The sequence below is a fragment of the Pseudorasbora parva genome, chromosome 17 (assembly GCF_024679245.1).
Source record: "Pseudorasbora parva isolate DD20220531a chromosome 17, ASM2467924v1, whole genome shotgun sequence".
In the NCBI taxonomy this organism is placed as follows: Eukaryota; Metazoa; Chordata; class Actinopteri; order Cypriniformes; family Gobionidae; genus Pseudorasbora; species Pseudorasbora parva.
Genome location: NC_090188.1, coordinates 9,824,421 through 9,843,980, shown reverse-complemented (window position 1 = coordinate 9,843,980; position 19,560 = coordinate 9,824,421). Strand labels below are relative to the sequence as shown.

The 19,560-nt window shown below is 38.1% G+C and overlaps 1 protein-coding gene across 6 annotated transcripts in view; it reads right to left on the bottom strand.

Moving 5' to 3' along the window:
- Positions 1-16,580, bottom strand: part of klc1a (kinesin light chain 1a) — a 59,197-nt gene extending 42,617 nt beyond the window's left edge. For 5 of the 6 annotated variants that reach the window (XM_067421531.1, XM_067421535.1, XM_067421534.1 and 2 more), the window contains exons 1-3: positions 16,208-16,580; positions 1,845-2,121; positions 1,661-1,726 (exon numbers count right to left, since the gene is read on the bottom strand). In XM_067421531.1, coding sequence (XP_067277632.1) covers positions 1,661-1,726; positions 1,845-2,120 — 342 coding nt within the window. In that variant the 5' untranslated portion in view covers position 2,121; positions 16,208-16,580. Of the gene's footprint in view, positions 1-1,660; positions 1,727-1,844; positions 2,122-6,761; positions 7,004-16,207 lie in introns of those variants that run through there. The other variant, XM_067421533.1, reaches the window with a different exon arrangement.
- Between the last annotated feature and the right edge of the window lie 2,980 nt (positions 16,581-19,560).

Genomic DNA, 19,560 nt, shown 5'->3' with positions numbered 1-19,560 from the left:
CCTCAACCTGATGAGTCAGTTTAAATACATGTGTGTATTGCCTTATTGCCTCTGTATTGACTGGTTAAATAATTAGCAAATTTCATAATTTCGTCATTACTGCAGCAAATTAGGTCATTCTGATACATGCAATTACTATCCATTATGACATGTAGGCATTTTTATCTTTATGTACACAATAATAATCTTTTACATTTTAATCCTTTTATTTTTAATATTTGGCATGTTTGTGTGCTGCTGCGTCCCCGTGTGTGTGTAACAAGCAGAGTTGTGCACCCGCCTATAGGGGCATATTACTAACACGCCCTTTAAATAGTCGTTTTTCAGTTGCCTCAAAAATTGCTAACACAGCCTGAACACACCTCATTTTCAGACCAGCACGCCCATGGGCGAACAGATGGGCGTGAGTGCATTTGCCATTTAAACAATGTGCCGCTGAATGTGAAAATTATAAATGAACTAAAACAAGCAAAAAAAACACTTGCATCACGCCTGGTGCCGGGTGTATGATAGGGCTCTAAATCACTTAATGACATAAATGGTTATAAGTTGTACAATACACAGACACCAATATGCTATCCTGTAGTACCTGAAACACTGTCACTGTTTTTTTTTTTTACAGTAAATTTCTGCTTTTTATCATAAATTTAACAGGATTTTTTTTACATTTAATGATATTTCATAAATTGTGGGTCATTTAGTACTTATTAACCAATTTGACAATTAACCAATTTATGAACCTGACCGTGTGAGCTCTACAGATTCTTCAGATATATACAAGTGTCCATGTGTGTGGGGCAAAACCACGAGTCAAAATTAAATAAAGTGAACCATGCTTCCCATTTTTGGCACTTTCTCTTCCTGAGTGGTAACCTCTGAAGTGATAAATTGTTGTTAGTACTCACACTGATGAAATATACTACATGTACTAAACATACTAAACTTTGGAGCCCAATAATACAATATTAAACATCAAATGAGCAGGGGGTTGAAATTAAATTTAAAGGGGTAATGAATTGAGAAATCAACTTTCCCTTGAGCTTTAGATAAATAAAATGTAATGGTAATATAAGATTATCCTGTAAGTTTCAGAGCTGAAAACGTTCTTGTTAGTCAAAGAAAAGCTTTTATAGACACCAGGCCCAGAAAACGATCGTGTGCTTCATCCTGACGTCATCTAGTGGCGAAACACCGCCTCTATAGATTAATAAGCATGTGTAATTCAGTAGCCCCGCCCACTGACTCATCAGATCACGCTTTCTAAACAACCCCTCCCTCATGTGAACTGAACTGACAGGGGCATAGATATGACAGGAGCTGAAGCTCATTAAATATGCAAATCTTATCCAATCCTAGCCCGTGGGCGTTTGCTTCTAAATCTCCAGTGCGGCACGCCCATCAAAACCCAGCGTTTTGGAGAGAGCCTCAAAACCAGTGTAGAAAATAGCCTATTAAATACTAGTTATGATGTTTTTGAATGTAAAAAACCACACGGACATCATTAGTTAACCTCAGACAACAGTATAACAATTTTTTAAAAGCCAGTTCATGACACCTTTTTGTTTGGAATTTGCGATCAAATCATGTCTGTATACCTATATGCCAATGAACCTGAGAGCAGTTTAATATTTGATGGGTCGCAGTGTGCGTGTGTATGTACCTGTGCTCGAAGCTTCTGTTTCTCTGCCTCCACTGCACTCAGGTGCCCTGACAGAGCCATCATCACCTGCACCGATCAATGAGAGAAAGACAGGAGTAGCCATGGTGTCACAACGGTTACAAGCAAATCAATTAAAAAAGCATTCACCATTTTATTCCACTTTGGAAGCATTTCCACACTGCACCTGTGCTTCGCTAAGGCCCAGCTCCAGCATTTCCATGGAGCGTTGGATCATGGCGGTCTTCTCCTCAACGGCATGACCCTCCTGGTTCTGTTTGAGGCAGCGCAAGGTCCCCATCAGCCCTTCCAGAATGGCCTGATGTTCTGAACGGAGCGCCTCCAGCCCCTGCATGACCTCCCGTGTCCGACATAGCAGCTCGTCCTGGGACAGCTTCTCGGCTGGGTCCCCCTGCCCCTCCGTCTCCTTCACACACACCACGCTCGACATGTCCTCACGCATCCTATAAAGAGACACAATTCAAGAATGAGAACAGAAGTTTTAGGAACATTTCCTGTTTTTGTGTGTGTAAAATTCAAATAAAAATACACCAAAGGCTTTTGTTCTTGTGCTTGAAACCCTAAACAAATTATTCAAGTCAATGTAAAAGTGAAGTGCCGGACAAAAAAAAAAAAAAAAAAAAAATTCACAAATGGACTGCATTTATATAGCGCTTTTAACAGACCCTATGGCCATCCAAAGCGCTTTACATTTTTGCCTCACATTCACCCATTCATACACCGACGGCGATGTCAGCCATGTAAGGCGCCATCCAGCTCATCGGGAGCAGCTGGGGTTAGGTGTCTTGCTCAAGGACACCTCGACACTTGGTCAGGTGGAACCGGGGATCGAACCACCAACCTTTCGGTTTGTAGACAACCTACATGAACCACTGAGCCACTGCCGCCCCCATCTCTAGGCAGAAGAATGAATTCCCTACCGAATCCCATAAAACACCATGGGAACTGGACTCAATATGCATTGTTGAGGTTACACGGCAAACTAAACCACACATCTCCACAAACTCGAGTTTTATTTGCTTTTAGATTCACCTTCTGTCACAGAGCCAAAATTCCACATTGCTTTAACAACTTGTGTAACAGGACTGGAAGCCTATAGAACAGCTTGCATGTAGTAAATCAGCTTAGACAACTTGCAAAGCTTTAAACAATGACTGTTTCACTTAACAGTATTCGACTTGAGGTAATGGACATCGATAAGAGCAAGATTTAACCAAATTAGGCTGGTTGAGATGGAACCCATAGATAGCTAGATTGTTACGCGATTGGTGCTTGCCTGGGCAAAATACGCTGCCACAATGTTATGGTGCTCTAGATTCTTGACAGGACATTACTATGAGGTTACTATGGTATTCTAAGACATTTTAGCATATTGTTGAGTGGCGAATAAACTGATTTACTGACCCACTCCAAGTCTCTATGATATTCTATCGATATGGCTCAGATCCTTTCTTCCATTTAATATTCTTCTATGGGATTCTTTGCTCGTTTTAAAGCCGAAAATATACTTCCCTGTCTGCATTTACCCCAAGTATACTTCAGTTTTGATGTGAACGCTTTGCACATGTGTAGAGCTGAATGCACAGCCTTTAAAAGTATATGCTTTTATTTGATAATGGTGACATGCAGACATTTGCAAGTGATTTGAGTGCTCAAAAACCAACAACAAAAAAAGAAAAAAAAAGTCCAATAGGTACTGTGCACATGGCAAATGCATTCAAATCTGCATTCACGGTCAATAGAGTTGACCACAAGAGGCTTGTGCTGTGTAGGGCCAGCAAAATGGCACAGAAAAATACATAATTTTAGACTTAATATTACAAATGGCATATTTTCAGTTAGGACAAGAGGGCAAAACATTAATGTAGCTCATTAGATTGTTTATTCAAAGCAATGAAATAACATGCCTGTCTTTAAAAAAAAAAGGGGGCACAAGGTTTAAAATAACGTTTATAAATCAAATACACCATTGTTCTGAATTTAGGACAACCCCTCTTCTCAAGATGTATCTTTTGGAAAAAGGAACTCTTTTGTGTTCAAAATTTATTTAATTTATATAATAAGAAAGCACATCATGAATCCATTTTCCAAACCGTGTTTTTGCCTTCTCCTGAATCACTACGGTACACCTATAAGTGTTTATATTCAGACTATTTTAGACCGGTTTGGGTTGGCCCCGCTGCGGAGTAGCACAGTACCTGTGTGTCATAGACATAAAAAGAGATTAGTAGCTCCGCCTACAACGTTCTTCTGCAAGACCCATACAGTTATTTTTATTAAAATAAATAAAATTAGCGTCAAAAGTTAAGGACTGCAGCTTTAAAAATGTATTTTCATATTTAAATTTGTGTATAGAAGTATCGCAAATACTAGTAAAATGTACAAATGATCACATTTAAAAATAAACATATTTTGACTAGTCTGACAAGCCAGACATCAAGATGTTGGGTCTGGGAACACACCGGGAACACCGACAGGGCTCAATCCAGGGGGGCGGGATAAACGGCTGTCTTTAGCAATTCCCTCTGTACCAATTGGATAGCGCTACAACCAACCAGAGCAACGAAGGTGATGAAGCGGAGCTAGTTGATAGATTAAACTTTTTCCGCAACCGGACGCCAGAACTTGACTTCAGTGCCATTTTTTTGTTCTTTTCTCATAGAAAAGCTTAATGCTGCCATCACGTCCTATCGGAAGTTCCTACTTCACACTTCAAAAGTCGTGATTACGAGCTTGTTGTGTCCATGTGCTTTGTTGTCGGAAAGAATGGAGGACGCCAGGTTCATACTTTTGAGCGTCTTGGGAAAATTTTATTTTAACACTATAACCATTTCAGTCATTTCCCGGTCCCAGGAAATCATAGAATCACTGGAAAACACTAGCAGCACAACACAAAAGCATATTGTTTATAATCACATTCACAATAAAGGCACAATGTAGACAAGAGAAGGCTGCTTAAAGACCTAAATGGTAATAGTTTGCAGCCATACATCCTTTTGTATAACTACTTTTACTACACTATCTAGAATAGATAGTCACCTTGCTCACCATTCTGGAATGAAGGTCAACTACATGCGATTTTCGATGTGTTTAAAATACACAATATGCTTCAAATGATTATTAATTTATGTAAATATGTACTACTTTAACGACAAGACACTGAAACTGTTGCAGAAACCCCCCCGAATAAAACACCTGCCAGAGCAGAAATCCGTCTCCCATCCGACATTTTTAACGGTTATGCCAAGCCCATCTCGGTTACTTGGGTATCAAAATTATTTTCCAAACTTCCCAGTGGTAACTAATCATGACATCAGAGGCCGTTCATGTGCTATTTTTAGCTTGGAAACTCGTATTTACGATAATTCCGATAGCACGTGAAGGCGGCATAACTCCAAGTCTTCCAGAGTCGCAGCCAAAGCTAAAGATTCGAAAGGCTGCGGTTCGCCAGCTTCTTTGTTTTCAAGAAGCACACTGAACCTTCACACCTCTGCTGTCATTTTGTTAAGCCCGCCCACCGACTCTATACATGATGTGACTGGCCTGGCCAGAGTTTGGTTTTTCCAGCTCGCAAGTCAATGGAGAGTTGCTAGATACCCTGCCTGCAAATTAGATTTGCTGCCACTAGCTACATTAAGCTACATTTTAGCATAATATAAAAACAACCTGTAGCTCATCTGAATTATGACAATTAGGCAATAGTGAAAACCATGTAGCCAACCAAAATTTAATTAACAGTACATCTTTAAAATCACATATGGGGTGAAGTTTGGCCCATAGACTGTAATAAAATATTGACGTAGTGTCCGTGACATCATCCATAGGATTCCGATGAACAATTTTGACGCGTAGAGATGAGCTGGCCGAGTGGCCGTTGCTATCTTGGCAGCAGGTCATCACAAGTCACGCCTGGATAACAGAAAATGGCCAAAGCGGCGGGACGTGGGTGAAGCTGAGGTGACGTGACTAACAGACAGCGGATAAATGGCTATCCCCTGGTCAATCAAAATTAGCCATATAGACCAAAACCACAATTTGTACTGTAAACATTTTTTGTTTCTGCTGTAAAGTTGGGCATTTTAACATGGAGCTCAATGAGATTCTGCTTCCTTTTGGAGCCTGTCCCTAGTGGCCAGCCGATTAAAAGCAGTTTACGTTACTTCCATATTGGCTTCAACCGAAACTGGGGGAGGTTGCCGCTTGGTTTGCCCCCTTCAGCGAGGCACGCAAACATGACAGTCACGCAGCTCTTAGATTTAAGAAAGTCTTTTTGTGCTCATGGTCTTCTAACATTACACTCTGACACCGTATTTCTTGGCACACTGGTTATGCGCATTTGGTGCCACCTACTGTTGTGGGTGAATTATATGTAAAAAGTCTAGATCCCCGAGTAGAAGACAAACCCGTTTTTTTTTCAGATGCATTTCTAAGATAAAAAACATTGTCTTAAATGCAGAACAATACGGATATATCGTAAATTGCATAAACACTTATGAACAAAGCAGCATTTTGTATTTATGCATAGTTTAATACAAAAAGACAAAGCACCGATCAAAGAAAGTATATTTTAGCATTTAAAAACATGTGATGCAGTAGAATGGGAAAAAACCCAACAGTCTCAAGACATACATTTTTTTTTTTTTTTTTTTTTTTTTACTTTACATGGCTTTCTAAACATGCAACTCTCTGATGTGAGCAGAAATGTGTTGTGTGAGAATGGATTGGTTACGGTTTTGACATAACCAAGATCTTCTCCACACTGAGCATGTCCATTTCTGTAATGTTTTGACTGAACAATGCAGCAGTGCCGTATCAAGTGGATTCAACTAGATAGGCAAAGAAAAACATTAAAATGCAACAACAACTCTTACATCATCATCATCATCATATATTGTGCTCCACTGATAAGGCTGCCTGACACACAACTAAAATTCAAATGCCAAAATAAAATTAAAGACAAAAAGTTTACACAGAGGTGCAATGACAACGCAAACCTTCACCAATTTGAGAGGTTCCTCACTCTTCCCAGCCTGCCACAGGGACACAATGCAGCTGTCTCTGCTGTTGCCAAGACACAACTCACCTGGTAAGGCAGATCACAGTTGCTAAGAGATTGGGTGAGGCACGTTAGCGTAAGCGCACTTGGAGTTGTGAAAATCAAAAGAACAAGAAGAGAGAACCTAAGGTTGTTGCCCTTTCAAATGCAATACATCCAGACTACAGTGAAGACGCTGGGAAAATCCATTCATTAGAAATAAACACGTCTCCTCAGATTTCTTTTCTCTCGTGAAAACAACCGTACAGTCTCCTCCCTGCAACGCTGATGTAAAGAGGAGGTGGGTCTACGTTCTGCATCTGAGCTTCAGGCCTGTGCTCTATTCCTGTGGGAGGGGAAATGGGAAGTGAGACAGCAGAGATTCATGTGACCCATAACGCAGCTCGTCATCTGGCATGTGACAACCATTGAGCAGGAAACACCAGTGCATGATGGGAATCAAAGTACTGATGAATCTGTTGCACAGACAGTTTAGAACAGACCGATTCTCAACAGGCCAACTACTAAGACACTCATCAAGAACCATCTTAAAGGGATAGGTCACCCAAAAATGAAAATTTGGTCATCTGTCTTCAAGCCTGTATCAGTTTCTTTTGAACACAAAAGATGATATTTTGAAGAATGTTGGTAACTTTTTCATGTTTGGGTGAACTATCCCTTTACCTAACATGACAACTGACTCCTTATATTACATGCAATAATAGACAAACCTAGATGCTCTCCTTATTTTGGGCCTATTCTCATTGATTATGATTTGTGTTTTCAGATGCATTAAAGGGTTAGTTCACCCAAAAATGAAATTTATGTATGACTCCTTAATGTTGTTCCACACCCGTAAGACCTCCGTTCATCTTCAGAACACAGTTTAAGATATTTTATATTTAGTCCGACAGCGTATCTAAGTGTAGGAACACTATACTGTCCGTGTCGAGAAAGGGAATAAAAACATCATCAAAGTAGTCCATATGGGACATCAGTAAGCAGTGTTGGGCAGTAGCGTCGCTACAAGTAGTGAAGCTACTAGCTTAACTACATTTTTCAGTAGCGTGGTGGTAGCGTCGCTGTTTTCTCAATGAAATAGTTTTTCAGTAGCGAAGCTCTTCTGTTGATCATGTAGTGCGGTAGCGTCCACACAAGCTAACGTTACATTTTCCCAAGAATTTCTGAGGATCAAGCTCAAATTGGAAACACAACTGATAAGAACGCGGATTTACTTCACTTTCTATATTCCTTTCTACCTCACTCAGACGCGCGCGCGAGCCTTTCAAAGTAGTGAGCGCGTAAAGACAGGATAGGCGCGTGCACATTCGCACTATCTAGTTGACTTTTTTTCCCCTTAGCGCTCAATTCGCTGTTGCACGCGGATCGTCCGCGCGGTGACAAAAAGAAACGGAAACGATTTAAAATCCATTGTGTCTCTTGAATAAACACCTCTTGTTAAAAGTATCGGGGTCCAGCCTGGCCACCTCTGGATATGAATGAATGAAACTTGTTTGATGTGTGTGGGACGGACGGACGGACGGACGGACGGACACACACACACACAGGCTAGGCTAGGCTAGGCTACATGTTTTGTTTTTCGCCATGTTGGTACTGTTTTGAGCAGGTCTTAATTATTTTACTGTACTTTCTGGACTGGACTTTTTTTGTACAAGTTGAGTTGTAAATTAACTTACAGTTTGTCCTGCAAAAGTGCCCAAGTCTAAATCGAGCATAAATGCAAACACACAGTTGTGTATGCATATCACACACACACACACGACACCAGGGGCCTTTTGCACAAAATTAGGATATGGGATTAAGCTGGGATATTTTAGTGATCCTGGCTCAATTTTTCCGCTAATATACAGTTATCTTCCATTATCGTTATCGTTCTTGGTATGAGTTTGACTTCAGGGTATGTTTACATGACAGCTTTGTACTAAATTTTGCATAAAAATGACAAGATCCCCAAGATATCCCGGCTTAATCCCTTAGTTTTGTGCAATAGGCCCCTGGTTTTGTCAATTATGGATCACATATTTTTGTTGCCGAATTGATTTCGGACAGCTTTTGAATAACTTAAAAAAATGTGTGTCTATATGCTTGACTTTTATTGATCACTGAAATAGCATTGATTGAAATGAAGTGGGTTCAATATAAAATTAAATAAATAAAAAGTAGCTTAGATGTAGTAAACTACTTTTTTCAAGTTGCTGTAGCTTAGCTTGCTACATTTCCCAGGGGGTAGCTTCAGTGTAGTGAAGCTTAATTTAATGTAGAGTAACTGGTAGCTTAGCTCACTACATTTTCCAAGTAGCTTGCCCAACACTGTCAGTTAGTTAATTAGAATCTCTTGAAGCATCGAAAGTACATTTAAAAAAAAAAAAAAAAAACTACGACTTTATTCAGCATTGTCTTCCCTTTCGTGTTTGTTTTCAAACCTCAAATAAAGATTCAAACGGTCATGAATCAGTGGATTGATACATGATTTGGATCGCGTGTCAAACTGCTGAAATCACATGACATTGGCGATCCGAATCATGATTTTGAGGTTTGAAAACAACCACGGAAGAGAAGAGAATGCTGAATAAAGTCGTAGTATTTTTTTTTTTTTTTTAATGTATTTTCAATGCTTCAAGAGATTCTAATTAACTAACTGATGACACATATGGACTACTTTGAGGATGTTTTTATTCCCTTTCTGGACATGGACAGTATAGTGTGCATACACTTAGATACGCTCTCGGACTAAATATAAAATATCTTAATCTGTGTTCTGAAGATGAACGGAGGTCTTACAGGTGAGGAACGACATTAGGGAGAGTCATCAATGACATCAATTTCATTTTTGGGTGAACTAACCCTTTAAAGAACAAAACCAGAAAAACAGAGGAAGGGCACAGGAAAGGTTAGCAAATGCACATTGCACAATAGTGATGTAGATGCAAATTTCATGCTGCTGTTTGAAGTGCAAATGTGTTTCTTTGCTTTGTGCTGGGGTTATGAAATCCCCGTTCTGCAAAGCACACCAAATACGCATATCATAAGGTAACATATCATCTAATCAGTTTTCAGTTATACTAAAGGCACATAAAGGACACAGAGGACCAGCAAAGAAAGGATGCAGAGATTCATAAAGCTTGTCTTTAATCTCCAGAAAGCAGGGGAAGTACAAAAACATCTGCAGATACTCTGGCTTCAGGGAAAAGGCAAATTTTAAATACTTTTGAAGTTTGCAAGACACACTAAAGACGTTTTTTTATTTAACTAGCATTTAGGAACCTCCACAGCCCCATCTGCAGGGTTCAATTACCTTTTCATGAACACTATTAATTAAGTAATGTGTTGCTTTTAAATTATATTAAACTGGATGCTGAGCAATATTTGTGTTTTAAGAAAAGAATTCACATTAACTACTGTATAAACTCTGTTATTTTCTTCCCCCAAAAAGTAGCTGTATGTGTTAACATTCACATCAACTTAAAATAATAGATTAATTGTTAATGTTTATTTTAACTTTAACACTCAATTAGAATATTTATGAAGCAGGACAGACCTTGAAACAGACAGGCAGTACAAATCTGGCAGCAAATGTGTGAAAATCTGACTCAAACACGTTTAGTATAGTTTATCTGAATGTTCAGGAAAAAAAAAAGAAGAATTACATTCATGTGTGTAAAATCGGATTTTTGGTATTAAGTCTGGACAGTCAAGATGGGACTTCAACAGGTAACATTGAATATAATTCACAGCTGTTCACAGCCATAATCAGTGAAATAGTGAATGTTTTTGAAAAGAACGCATGCATAAACATGTCACATTCACAAATGCCTCTTTATGTTGCCTCATGTGCATCCGTTGCTCAACACCAGGGAAAGATGTCATGATAGACATGAGCAGAGGGAAAAAGACAAAAGTGCAGTGTGAACAAATCCTAACCGTATGAGAGCATATAAGGGCAAATAAATGAATATAGTCCAGGCCTGCACACCTCCTACTCAATTACAAATGATAACGATCAGTCCTTTATTACTCAATGTGGAGAGGTTGAGCTGGAGAACGCTGGAGATGTTGTAATAAAAAGAGGAAGCTGAGGTTTGAACGCAGAGAGCTGAAGTGATTGAGCAGGTTGGGCGAGAGGCTCATTACTCAGAGCTGTTAAGCCGATAAAACGACTATAGCATGACTCAAAACGCTGTCCATCGGGGGGAAAACTCTCTTCTGACCTCAGGAGAAAGGGGGAGGGGGGCCGAAACTAACGCCTGAATCTATAACAACATCCACGCTGTCAGGTCGCAGGAAGAGATATTGCTGACATTACCGGAAGGCCACACACCAAGGGAGAAAAACAGGACAGAGATGAAAGGAACAGTTCACCTCATAAAGATTTACTTATTCAAAACCTCCTCTTTGACGTTTCTTCTTTCGTAAAACACAAAATGGCAATAATATATAAAGTAGCAGTCTGCAATCATAATTATTTTTAAAGTGTTAAATTAGATCCTAATGAGCTCAACATTAAGCCTCGTCATGTGCTTGTAAATCAGCAATTTTTTCTAATCTTATTAAAGGGTTAGTTCACCCAAAAATTAAATTGATGTCATTAATGACTCACCCTAATGTCGTTCCTCACCCGTAAGACCTCCGTTCACCTTCAGAACACAGTTTAAGATATTTTATATTTTAGTCCCAGAGCATATGCAGTCTATGCACACTATACTGTCCATGTCCAGAAAGGGAATAAAAACGTAATCAAAGTAGTCCATAAAGCCAGTTAGTTAGAATCTCTTGAAGCATCAAAAATACATTTTCGTCCAAAAATAACAAAAACTACGACTTTATTCAGCATTGTCTTCTCTTCCGTGTTCCTCAAAAAAAAGATTCAAATGGCCATGAATCAATTAATCAATCAATGATTCGGATCGCCAATGTCATGTGACACGCAATCCAAACTGCTGAAATCACGTGACATTGGCGATTCGAAACGCCCAAAGCCACCGCTACTGGATTACTGGATCATTTGCCCACGGCGTTCATTTCCATAAAATCAGTTTAGTTAGAGAACAGACACTACAACATACCTGTCAACATTTGGGTATCAAAATCCGGGATTGGGGCATAAATCCTCACATAAACCCATAGTAATAATACATTTTATTTTCACCTGTGCTCTTCCTACCTGTATAACAACTTAACAAGTAGGACATTTTCACAAATTGTTATCAGCTTGCACTGCATAAGTTATGAATTGTATAAAGATTAATCCTTATTAAAGGTACTGAAGTTATTTACTCAAAAGCAGAGCATATTTAGTGAGCAATTACTTTTGTTCTTTACATTGTCATTTTAAGTGGCTACTGTCACTTTAAAAGATCTTCCGCTGTCGCATATGATGCGGATGTGAGATACTGAAGGCGCAGTTACAAACCGCGTGACTGTCCCCCACTTGCTCCTCTTCAGAGAAATTAAATTCGCTGTCCCATTGATCACGGTATTTACACGAGGGTTTGGGTTTATTGGCAGGAGTGCCTTCCGTCTCTATCGTTATTTCAATCATCCGTCTCTGTTTTATTTTTTCCCCGCGTTGTCACTCGTCATCTGACCTCACACACTAACCTCGCGACAATGGGCACTACAGTACTGTAGGCTACTGCAGATGCCAGTTATCGCGAGGCTAGTTACAGAGCTCAGATTGAAAATGTTTTTGTTTTTTTTACTCCGGTATTATTATTTTTTAATAACGCAGGTTAAAATACGGGAGATTTACGGGAACATACTACACTCTAAAAAATGCTGGGTTAAAAACAACCCAAGTTGGGTTGAAACTGCACCGACCCAACAATTGGGTTGTTTTAACCCAATGGTTGAGTTGTTTTAACCCAGTGGTTGGGTTAAATGTTGCTTAAGACAACCCAATTGCTGGGTAAGAACAACTCAACCATTGGGTTAAAACAACCCAATTGTTGTGTCGGTGCAGTTTCAACCCAACTTGGGTTGTTTTTAACCCAGCATTTTTTAGAGTGTAATACGGGAAGACGGCGGGAAAGAAGGGTAAAATACTTGACAGGTATGCAGTATTATTAAAAACTGAACGTGTCTGTTCAATATAATGTGAGTGAGCCGAGCGAGTGTCACCGCACAAATGCAGCAGGAGTCAGATTAAATTCATCACGAGAGCTGAGGTCATCGCGTCCGCGTACATTCACAGCGCGTGTTCAGTCTGGCACGTTTTCAGTTCATGCCTTTGGAAGTGAGCAGAGTGCTGTGAGTGAGATCCCACCCACCATGGACGGGATGAAAACACGTGGAAATGGCACCTTCTTCTGGCTGTATCTTTAGTCTCTGGCCAAAAAAAAAATTTTTCAGATGACAATATTTGCATAATCGGAGGATTTTTTCCAAAAATAAAATGCATAAATCCCGTGTCTCAGGGGGATTTGAGGGGGGAGCACGATCAATCGAATATACTACCGGGTTTCTACTGATACAAAGCCATATGCTAAATCACTGAAGTAACCCTTTAATTCAACCGATTCATTCAAACAGCTGATTCATTCAATAACTAAAACATGGTTGTTTCTGAGCTGTGCTATGGTTCTGCTATAATGTGTTTGTTTGGAACTATTTTTCCATGGCATCTAAAAAGTAAATAATATTAACTAGTTTATTGATAACTTATAAGTGTTGTATGAAATCAGTGCCACATTGTGATGGAATTCATGAAGTCGTGTGACGTTGCTTAACATTATCAAATTTTAAACATGTGTCTTTTTTTTCCCTCATTTTGAATTTTTACCGCAGTAGGTTAAGTGAGTTTCTTTGTGTGTGCTGAGCTCATTAGTTTCCACTTCAGACCAAGTCTCAATCTACATGACCTTGTTTGCGAGGTAACATTAACACTGAGACTGGTGTCTGTGTCCTTGATTGCCTTGTTTCGCCCTGGGCTAGAGACTCAGACCACCATGAGAAACTGCAGTGTGGTGCTTCATTTTAATGAACTCTGCAAAAGAATGTGATTGCCCTGACACTTCAGTCCAACCCACTCAGCTTCAGACGCCTTCTAACTTCTCCAACTGTGTGTTAGAGCATTGTAATACACTAAAGCTTTTCCTTCGTTCTTTTGGAGAAGCATCTTGATCTGTTTTTTTCCCCCTGCTTTTAAGTGTGAACTGTGCCATAAATAAAGAAGAAGAGAAACAGTGTTAGTAGAAACAACGAATCAAGAAGAAACCCTTGTTGTGATGTTATCTGAATGCGATATCCCATATAACAACAAGACACATTTCCATCACACAAGTCACATCCCACAATTCAATTCAGATCCTGCATAATCAAACGGAGGCACTTTGCTGCAGCACAAGTGCATGAGTGGCCATAAATTGTGCTTGTGTTCTTGTGTGAGGCCAAATTTATAACTGTCCCATTGATCCCTCAGAGGAGAACCAGCCACCTTCTCATTGAGAAGCCACTGCAGCGGAGCCCGAGCTCGCAGCTGGCCACACACTCCAACCGCTCGGAGACTGCATCTCCTTCACTAAAATACAAATGCTTTCACTGAGCAAAGACGGACTGTATGTCAACTGAGCAGAGCAAGCCATCTGCATACTAACTAAAAAAGATCCACGTCACGCAGCAAGATCAAGCGCCTTGAGGCTTGAGCTCAGTTGATTCCAAGCTTGTAATCGTCATGAAATTGGTTTCTCTTTTTGGTAAATATTTTAGAGGTCATCATATCAAGGGAGACAATGATTATGTGTTTAAATGAAATACAATTAAAAACTAATTTCTTGTAACATACAACTTCATTTACTATTCATCAGTGAACTGGTCTAACAAGCTCCTATATAGAGTCTCCATCCGAGACCAGCAGAACCAGTTCAATAATACATTACAAAATAAATTCAGATTGTCACTTCTAAGTTTGAGTGCATCTCATGAGGAGCTGATATAGATTAGTGCGTCACATGATCCTTTGTAATTGTAATATGCTGGTTCTCAATTATTATTAATCATCATTCATGCTCTATTATTAATCATTATTATTAATAGTCAAGCTGTCATCACAGCCAACATATACAGTTTTCAACATTGGCGATAGATAATAAGAAAAGTTTCTTAAGCAGCAAATCATCATATTAAAATAATTTCAGTGATTCAGTGACCATGTGCCACTGTATGATGCTAAAAAAAATTATTTTCTTTTTATCATCACAGGACCTAATTACATTTTACAATAAATTCATGAATAGAACAAAAAATATAGTTGTAAAATTTCTCAATATTACGGTTTAAGTGTTTTTTTTTTAAAAGAAGCATTGAGCATAAGAAAGTTCTTTCAAAAACATTCAAAATATAAATTATTTCAAACTTTTGACTGATTATGATAACGCTTATCCACTTCTCCAGGACAAGTGGATTTAAAAAAAGAAGAAAAAAAAAGATTTTCACTTGCGCGACCGGATAAGTAGCCCGATTAAAACGTCAGTCAGTAACAACAAAATATCTAGAGCATCACCATAACACAAAAATGTGTCTGCTTTGATTACATTTAAGTGCAAGGCATTTAGCAGCGGATAATTATGTAAAGTAATTTGATTGGTAACAGCCCTTGTCTTTTTATTCTAATTTAATGTATTGATCAAATTTAAAGCATTTGAAATGAAAGATGAATCATACATTGAATAAAATTAGGGGGGAAATGTCATTTATAAAGGTAAAATATTATCTAAGAAAAATCTGATATTAAATGTCAAACCTGATAGAACACTGATGAGAATATTGCTACAGAATAAATAATATTTTACACCAAAAAAAATTCCCAGACAAGCAATTTTTAGTTTGGACAAGCGAATGACATATTTATATATTCACACACACAGAAATGTTATCACAGGCTGTGAAATAGTCAATACTCTACTTATTTTGATGCAGTGCTATTCATTTTTCAGTGCTATTTAACATCTTCTGTGTGGGTTAGATCAGTGGTCCTCAATCCTGAAACACATCAGCACTGAAACTAATGATATAAATCAGCTATATATTAAATAAGAGAGAGATCCAAAATGTGTAACGCAGGAGCACTACTGCTTTAACAGATATCATAGACAGCTCTCTAGAGCAGTAAATAACAATGAATTATCACTGCTGGTTTAATCCTGACCTAACACTGATCTTCTAGATGGTTTAGTGCTGTCTCATACACAACTATCTGGTGCAGTGACTCGTAACACTCATCTGCTGCATGTCATGGCCTGGCTGGGCTTTTGCCTTCCCTTGCACACTCTGAGACTTAATATCACACATCTGACTCTCAATATCATATCTCTGAGAATCCATCCACCCGATTTACCAGGTCTAATAAAGTGATAACGATCTCGAAGTCGTTTAAAGGCGATGTAAACACTCATTTGACAGGTAGACTGACACTCCCAGCCAGCCTCGGACAGGAGATGAGCGCGTGAGTTAGCTCGTTAGCATAATAAACATCTTACCGTTCAGCGGGACATCCAGATCACCCACAACCGTAACAGGGTTTGTTTCTCCTTGTCCCACCACAAAACTCAAGTCAATATAACACCCCGCAGCCTGATTGAGAAGGTTTGAGGCTGGAATCGGGCAGAAGGACCAGTTGTGTGTGTCCTCTCCAGTCTTCCGGAGCTCGATGGGGGAAGTTCCTGCCCCTGGCAGTCCGATTCCTCCAGCACGAGTTCAAATCACAGAGTGGTGAAGAAACAACTGAATATTCATCACATAGTCATAATAACGTGAAGCGGTGTTTGCGAAACACAAGGATCTCAGCTCAGGCGCATCTGCCTGGAGCTTTATAGGGTGAAAATGGCGTTGCGTTTCTCCCGGCAGGTTTACTCCTCCTCATTATGAGGTCATCCAAAAATAAAAGGAGAGTGATTTTTTATTTTTATATATATATATATATATATATATATATATATATATATATATATATATATATATATATATATATATATATATATATATATATATATATATATATATATATATATATATATATATATATATTTTTTTTTACAATTTACCGTACTCACGAAGATTTAAAAAAAACCATGTGATATTATTGAAACCGTTGATATCAACCGTTAACAATATGTATTTTTTTATATCCAAAACCCACTATATATATATATATATATATATATATATATATATATATATATATATATATATATATATATACACACACACACACACACACAATTTTGGCTTGTGTACTCACATCATTCTAGATGTTTCCAAAAAATCCAGAAAAATAAGCCTTTTTTTGAATGACATGGACCTATTTTATCATCGATTTCCGGATTAATTTTCTGGAAACACCAGAGATGCTTTATTAGACACGAGGACATCTATTTGGATACACCTATAGACATGCTAACACGTTTAGGGTTATTATTGTTTGAATTTTGTTTTCTTTGTTTTACCATGCCTAATACAGATCAATCTAGCTTACTGCAGTGTGCAACAAGTGTCTCATAGTAGCCACCAAATAACTAACATTTGTGCATCATTTTTTACAAACTCAAATGTCTCTAATATGACCAACATTGCTGCGTTACCCCACATATGCTTGACCGGAAGAAGCGACTGTGGAATGATAAAAGCTCCCATTAGCAATCGCTCCAGCGGCCATGTTGCGCTCCCACAACACTCTGCCCTGCTTTACTTCCTACTGCAGTAACAGATAATCTGATCCATGAAGATCATTTCTGCCCGAGTCTCATCCCGATTCTTTTCCACCGGTTGTGAAGTGACGACAACATCTCCCATTAATCTGAGCTCAATCTTGGCATCATCAAGCTACGCCTTTGTTTTGAACAGGCGACCTCTAATGGCAAAACACTACATATTGTGCCTTTAATTTGACTTTTTATTTAATTAATTTATTAGTACGCCTATTAGCCAGTGACTAACAATAGACATTTAGCTTCTTTTTCTTCTTTGAGTTTTTATGGCGGTTGGCAGCCAGCTTATTAATAATAATAATAAATTTTATTTATAATGCACTTTATATTAAACAAAATCTCAAAGTGCTAAAATTATTGGTGCATTCCCGCCTAGACATTTAGCTGCCTAGTGCGGAGGTCTTATTCTTCTTGTGTTTTTATTGGCGGTTGGCAAACAACTTTCAGGTGCATTACCGCCACCCACTGATCTGGAGTATGGACTAATTATCAATATAAACACTCAATTTATAAGGACAAAGAGAATAAAATTTTAAGAGATAAAAAACCAAACAAACAATCACCAATACATAAAACAATTACAAAAAAAAAAACATAAATATAAATAAATACAATTATAATTGTTAAACCTAAGACTCTAACTCTAGAAGAAGTTTCCAACCCTTGTCACCTGCAGATGTTTTAAGAATATTAAGATATTTTCCTCTCCATTTTCTCTTAGTGCATGCTTTAAAACTTCTCTCTCTGATTCACACTTCTAACAATATAATAAAACATGATCCACTGTTTTTTGCTCTCCACAATATTCGCACTTCCCATCAATGTTTTCCAATCATGTAGAGAGAACTGTTTAACCCAGTATGCACATTCTTTATTCTTGTATTAACCTTCTCCTCTATTCTATTTCTTCCTCTAGACCCAGTACTGACCCAAAGCCAGTTTAGCTGCTTTATCTCTTTAACCCTGCTCCAGGGGACCCACTGTCCTGCAGAGTTTCGCTCTAACCCTCATTAAAGACAGGTGAAGCTAATCAAGTTCTTCAGGATCACTTGTTAAAAATACACAGGCAGGTATGCTGAAGCAGATTGGAAATAAAGTTTGCAGCCCTACCACATGTGTATATGAGATTTCTCGAACTTTGCTCAAAGCATTTGGTAATCACTCCGCCTCCGCTCCACCCCTGGTTTTATATTTCGCCGATAATTTTATTTGCAATGATTTGCCTATAATTTAAACTACATTTTATGTACCTCGATATAGCAATTAAAGAGTTGTATGGTTTGTGTTACATATTTATTGTTTGACTGTGATTTATTCAAAATAATTTACTCTTCAGGTACAAAAAAGCTAATTTTGCTTTCAATTCAATGCAATTAGTTTTAACATTTGTTTAACATTTGTGCTACCGAAAATATTACAAAGCCATGTTTGATTGCCAAAGACAGATAAATGTATTTTAGGTGTAAAGGTCAAAGTTATAATTACTTTTTAAAGGGATAGTTGAAAAATGGAAATTCACCTTCCTGTCGGTTAAAACCTGCACATCACCGAATAGCTTCCACAGTGTTCCACAGAAGAAAGTACAGTTTTGGATTTATGTGGAGCATTTTCACATTAGATAAGGCTGCTATAGATTTGGCTTTGAGTGCATCTTTCCTCTCAATGTGTAGCTGCGCTGTAAAAAATTATTTAGAAAAAAAGTTACCTGGTTGCCTTAAATTTGTTTTTTAGATTTGTCAACCTTTATTAAATTATTAAAAGATTTTGTAAGCAATTATGGGTAATTGTGTGTGTTTTATTTCTGATGACGCAGTGAAACATGCCAAATAGTGCTATTTTCATGATTTATCAAATATTTTATGTGGTTCAGATACAATAATATGTTGAGTTTCTATTTATTAAACAAATTTTCTTCATTGTATCAACTCAAATTTTTAATTTCAATAAACTCAAAATTTTAAGGCAACCAGGTTACTTACTTTTTTAAGTTAACCAACAAAAACCAACTTTTTTTTTTTTTACAGTGCAGTAACAGGTATTTATAACTTGGCGAGAAAAATCTGATTATAAAACCTCACACAACAGTTCCAGTTTTTGGTGCAATGCACTACTTTCACTTTCACATA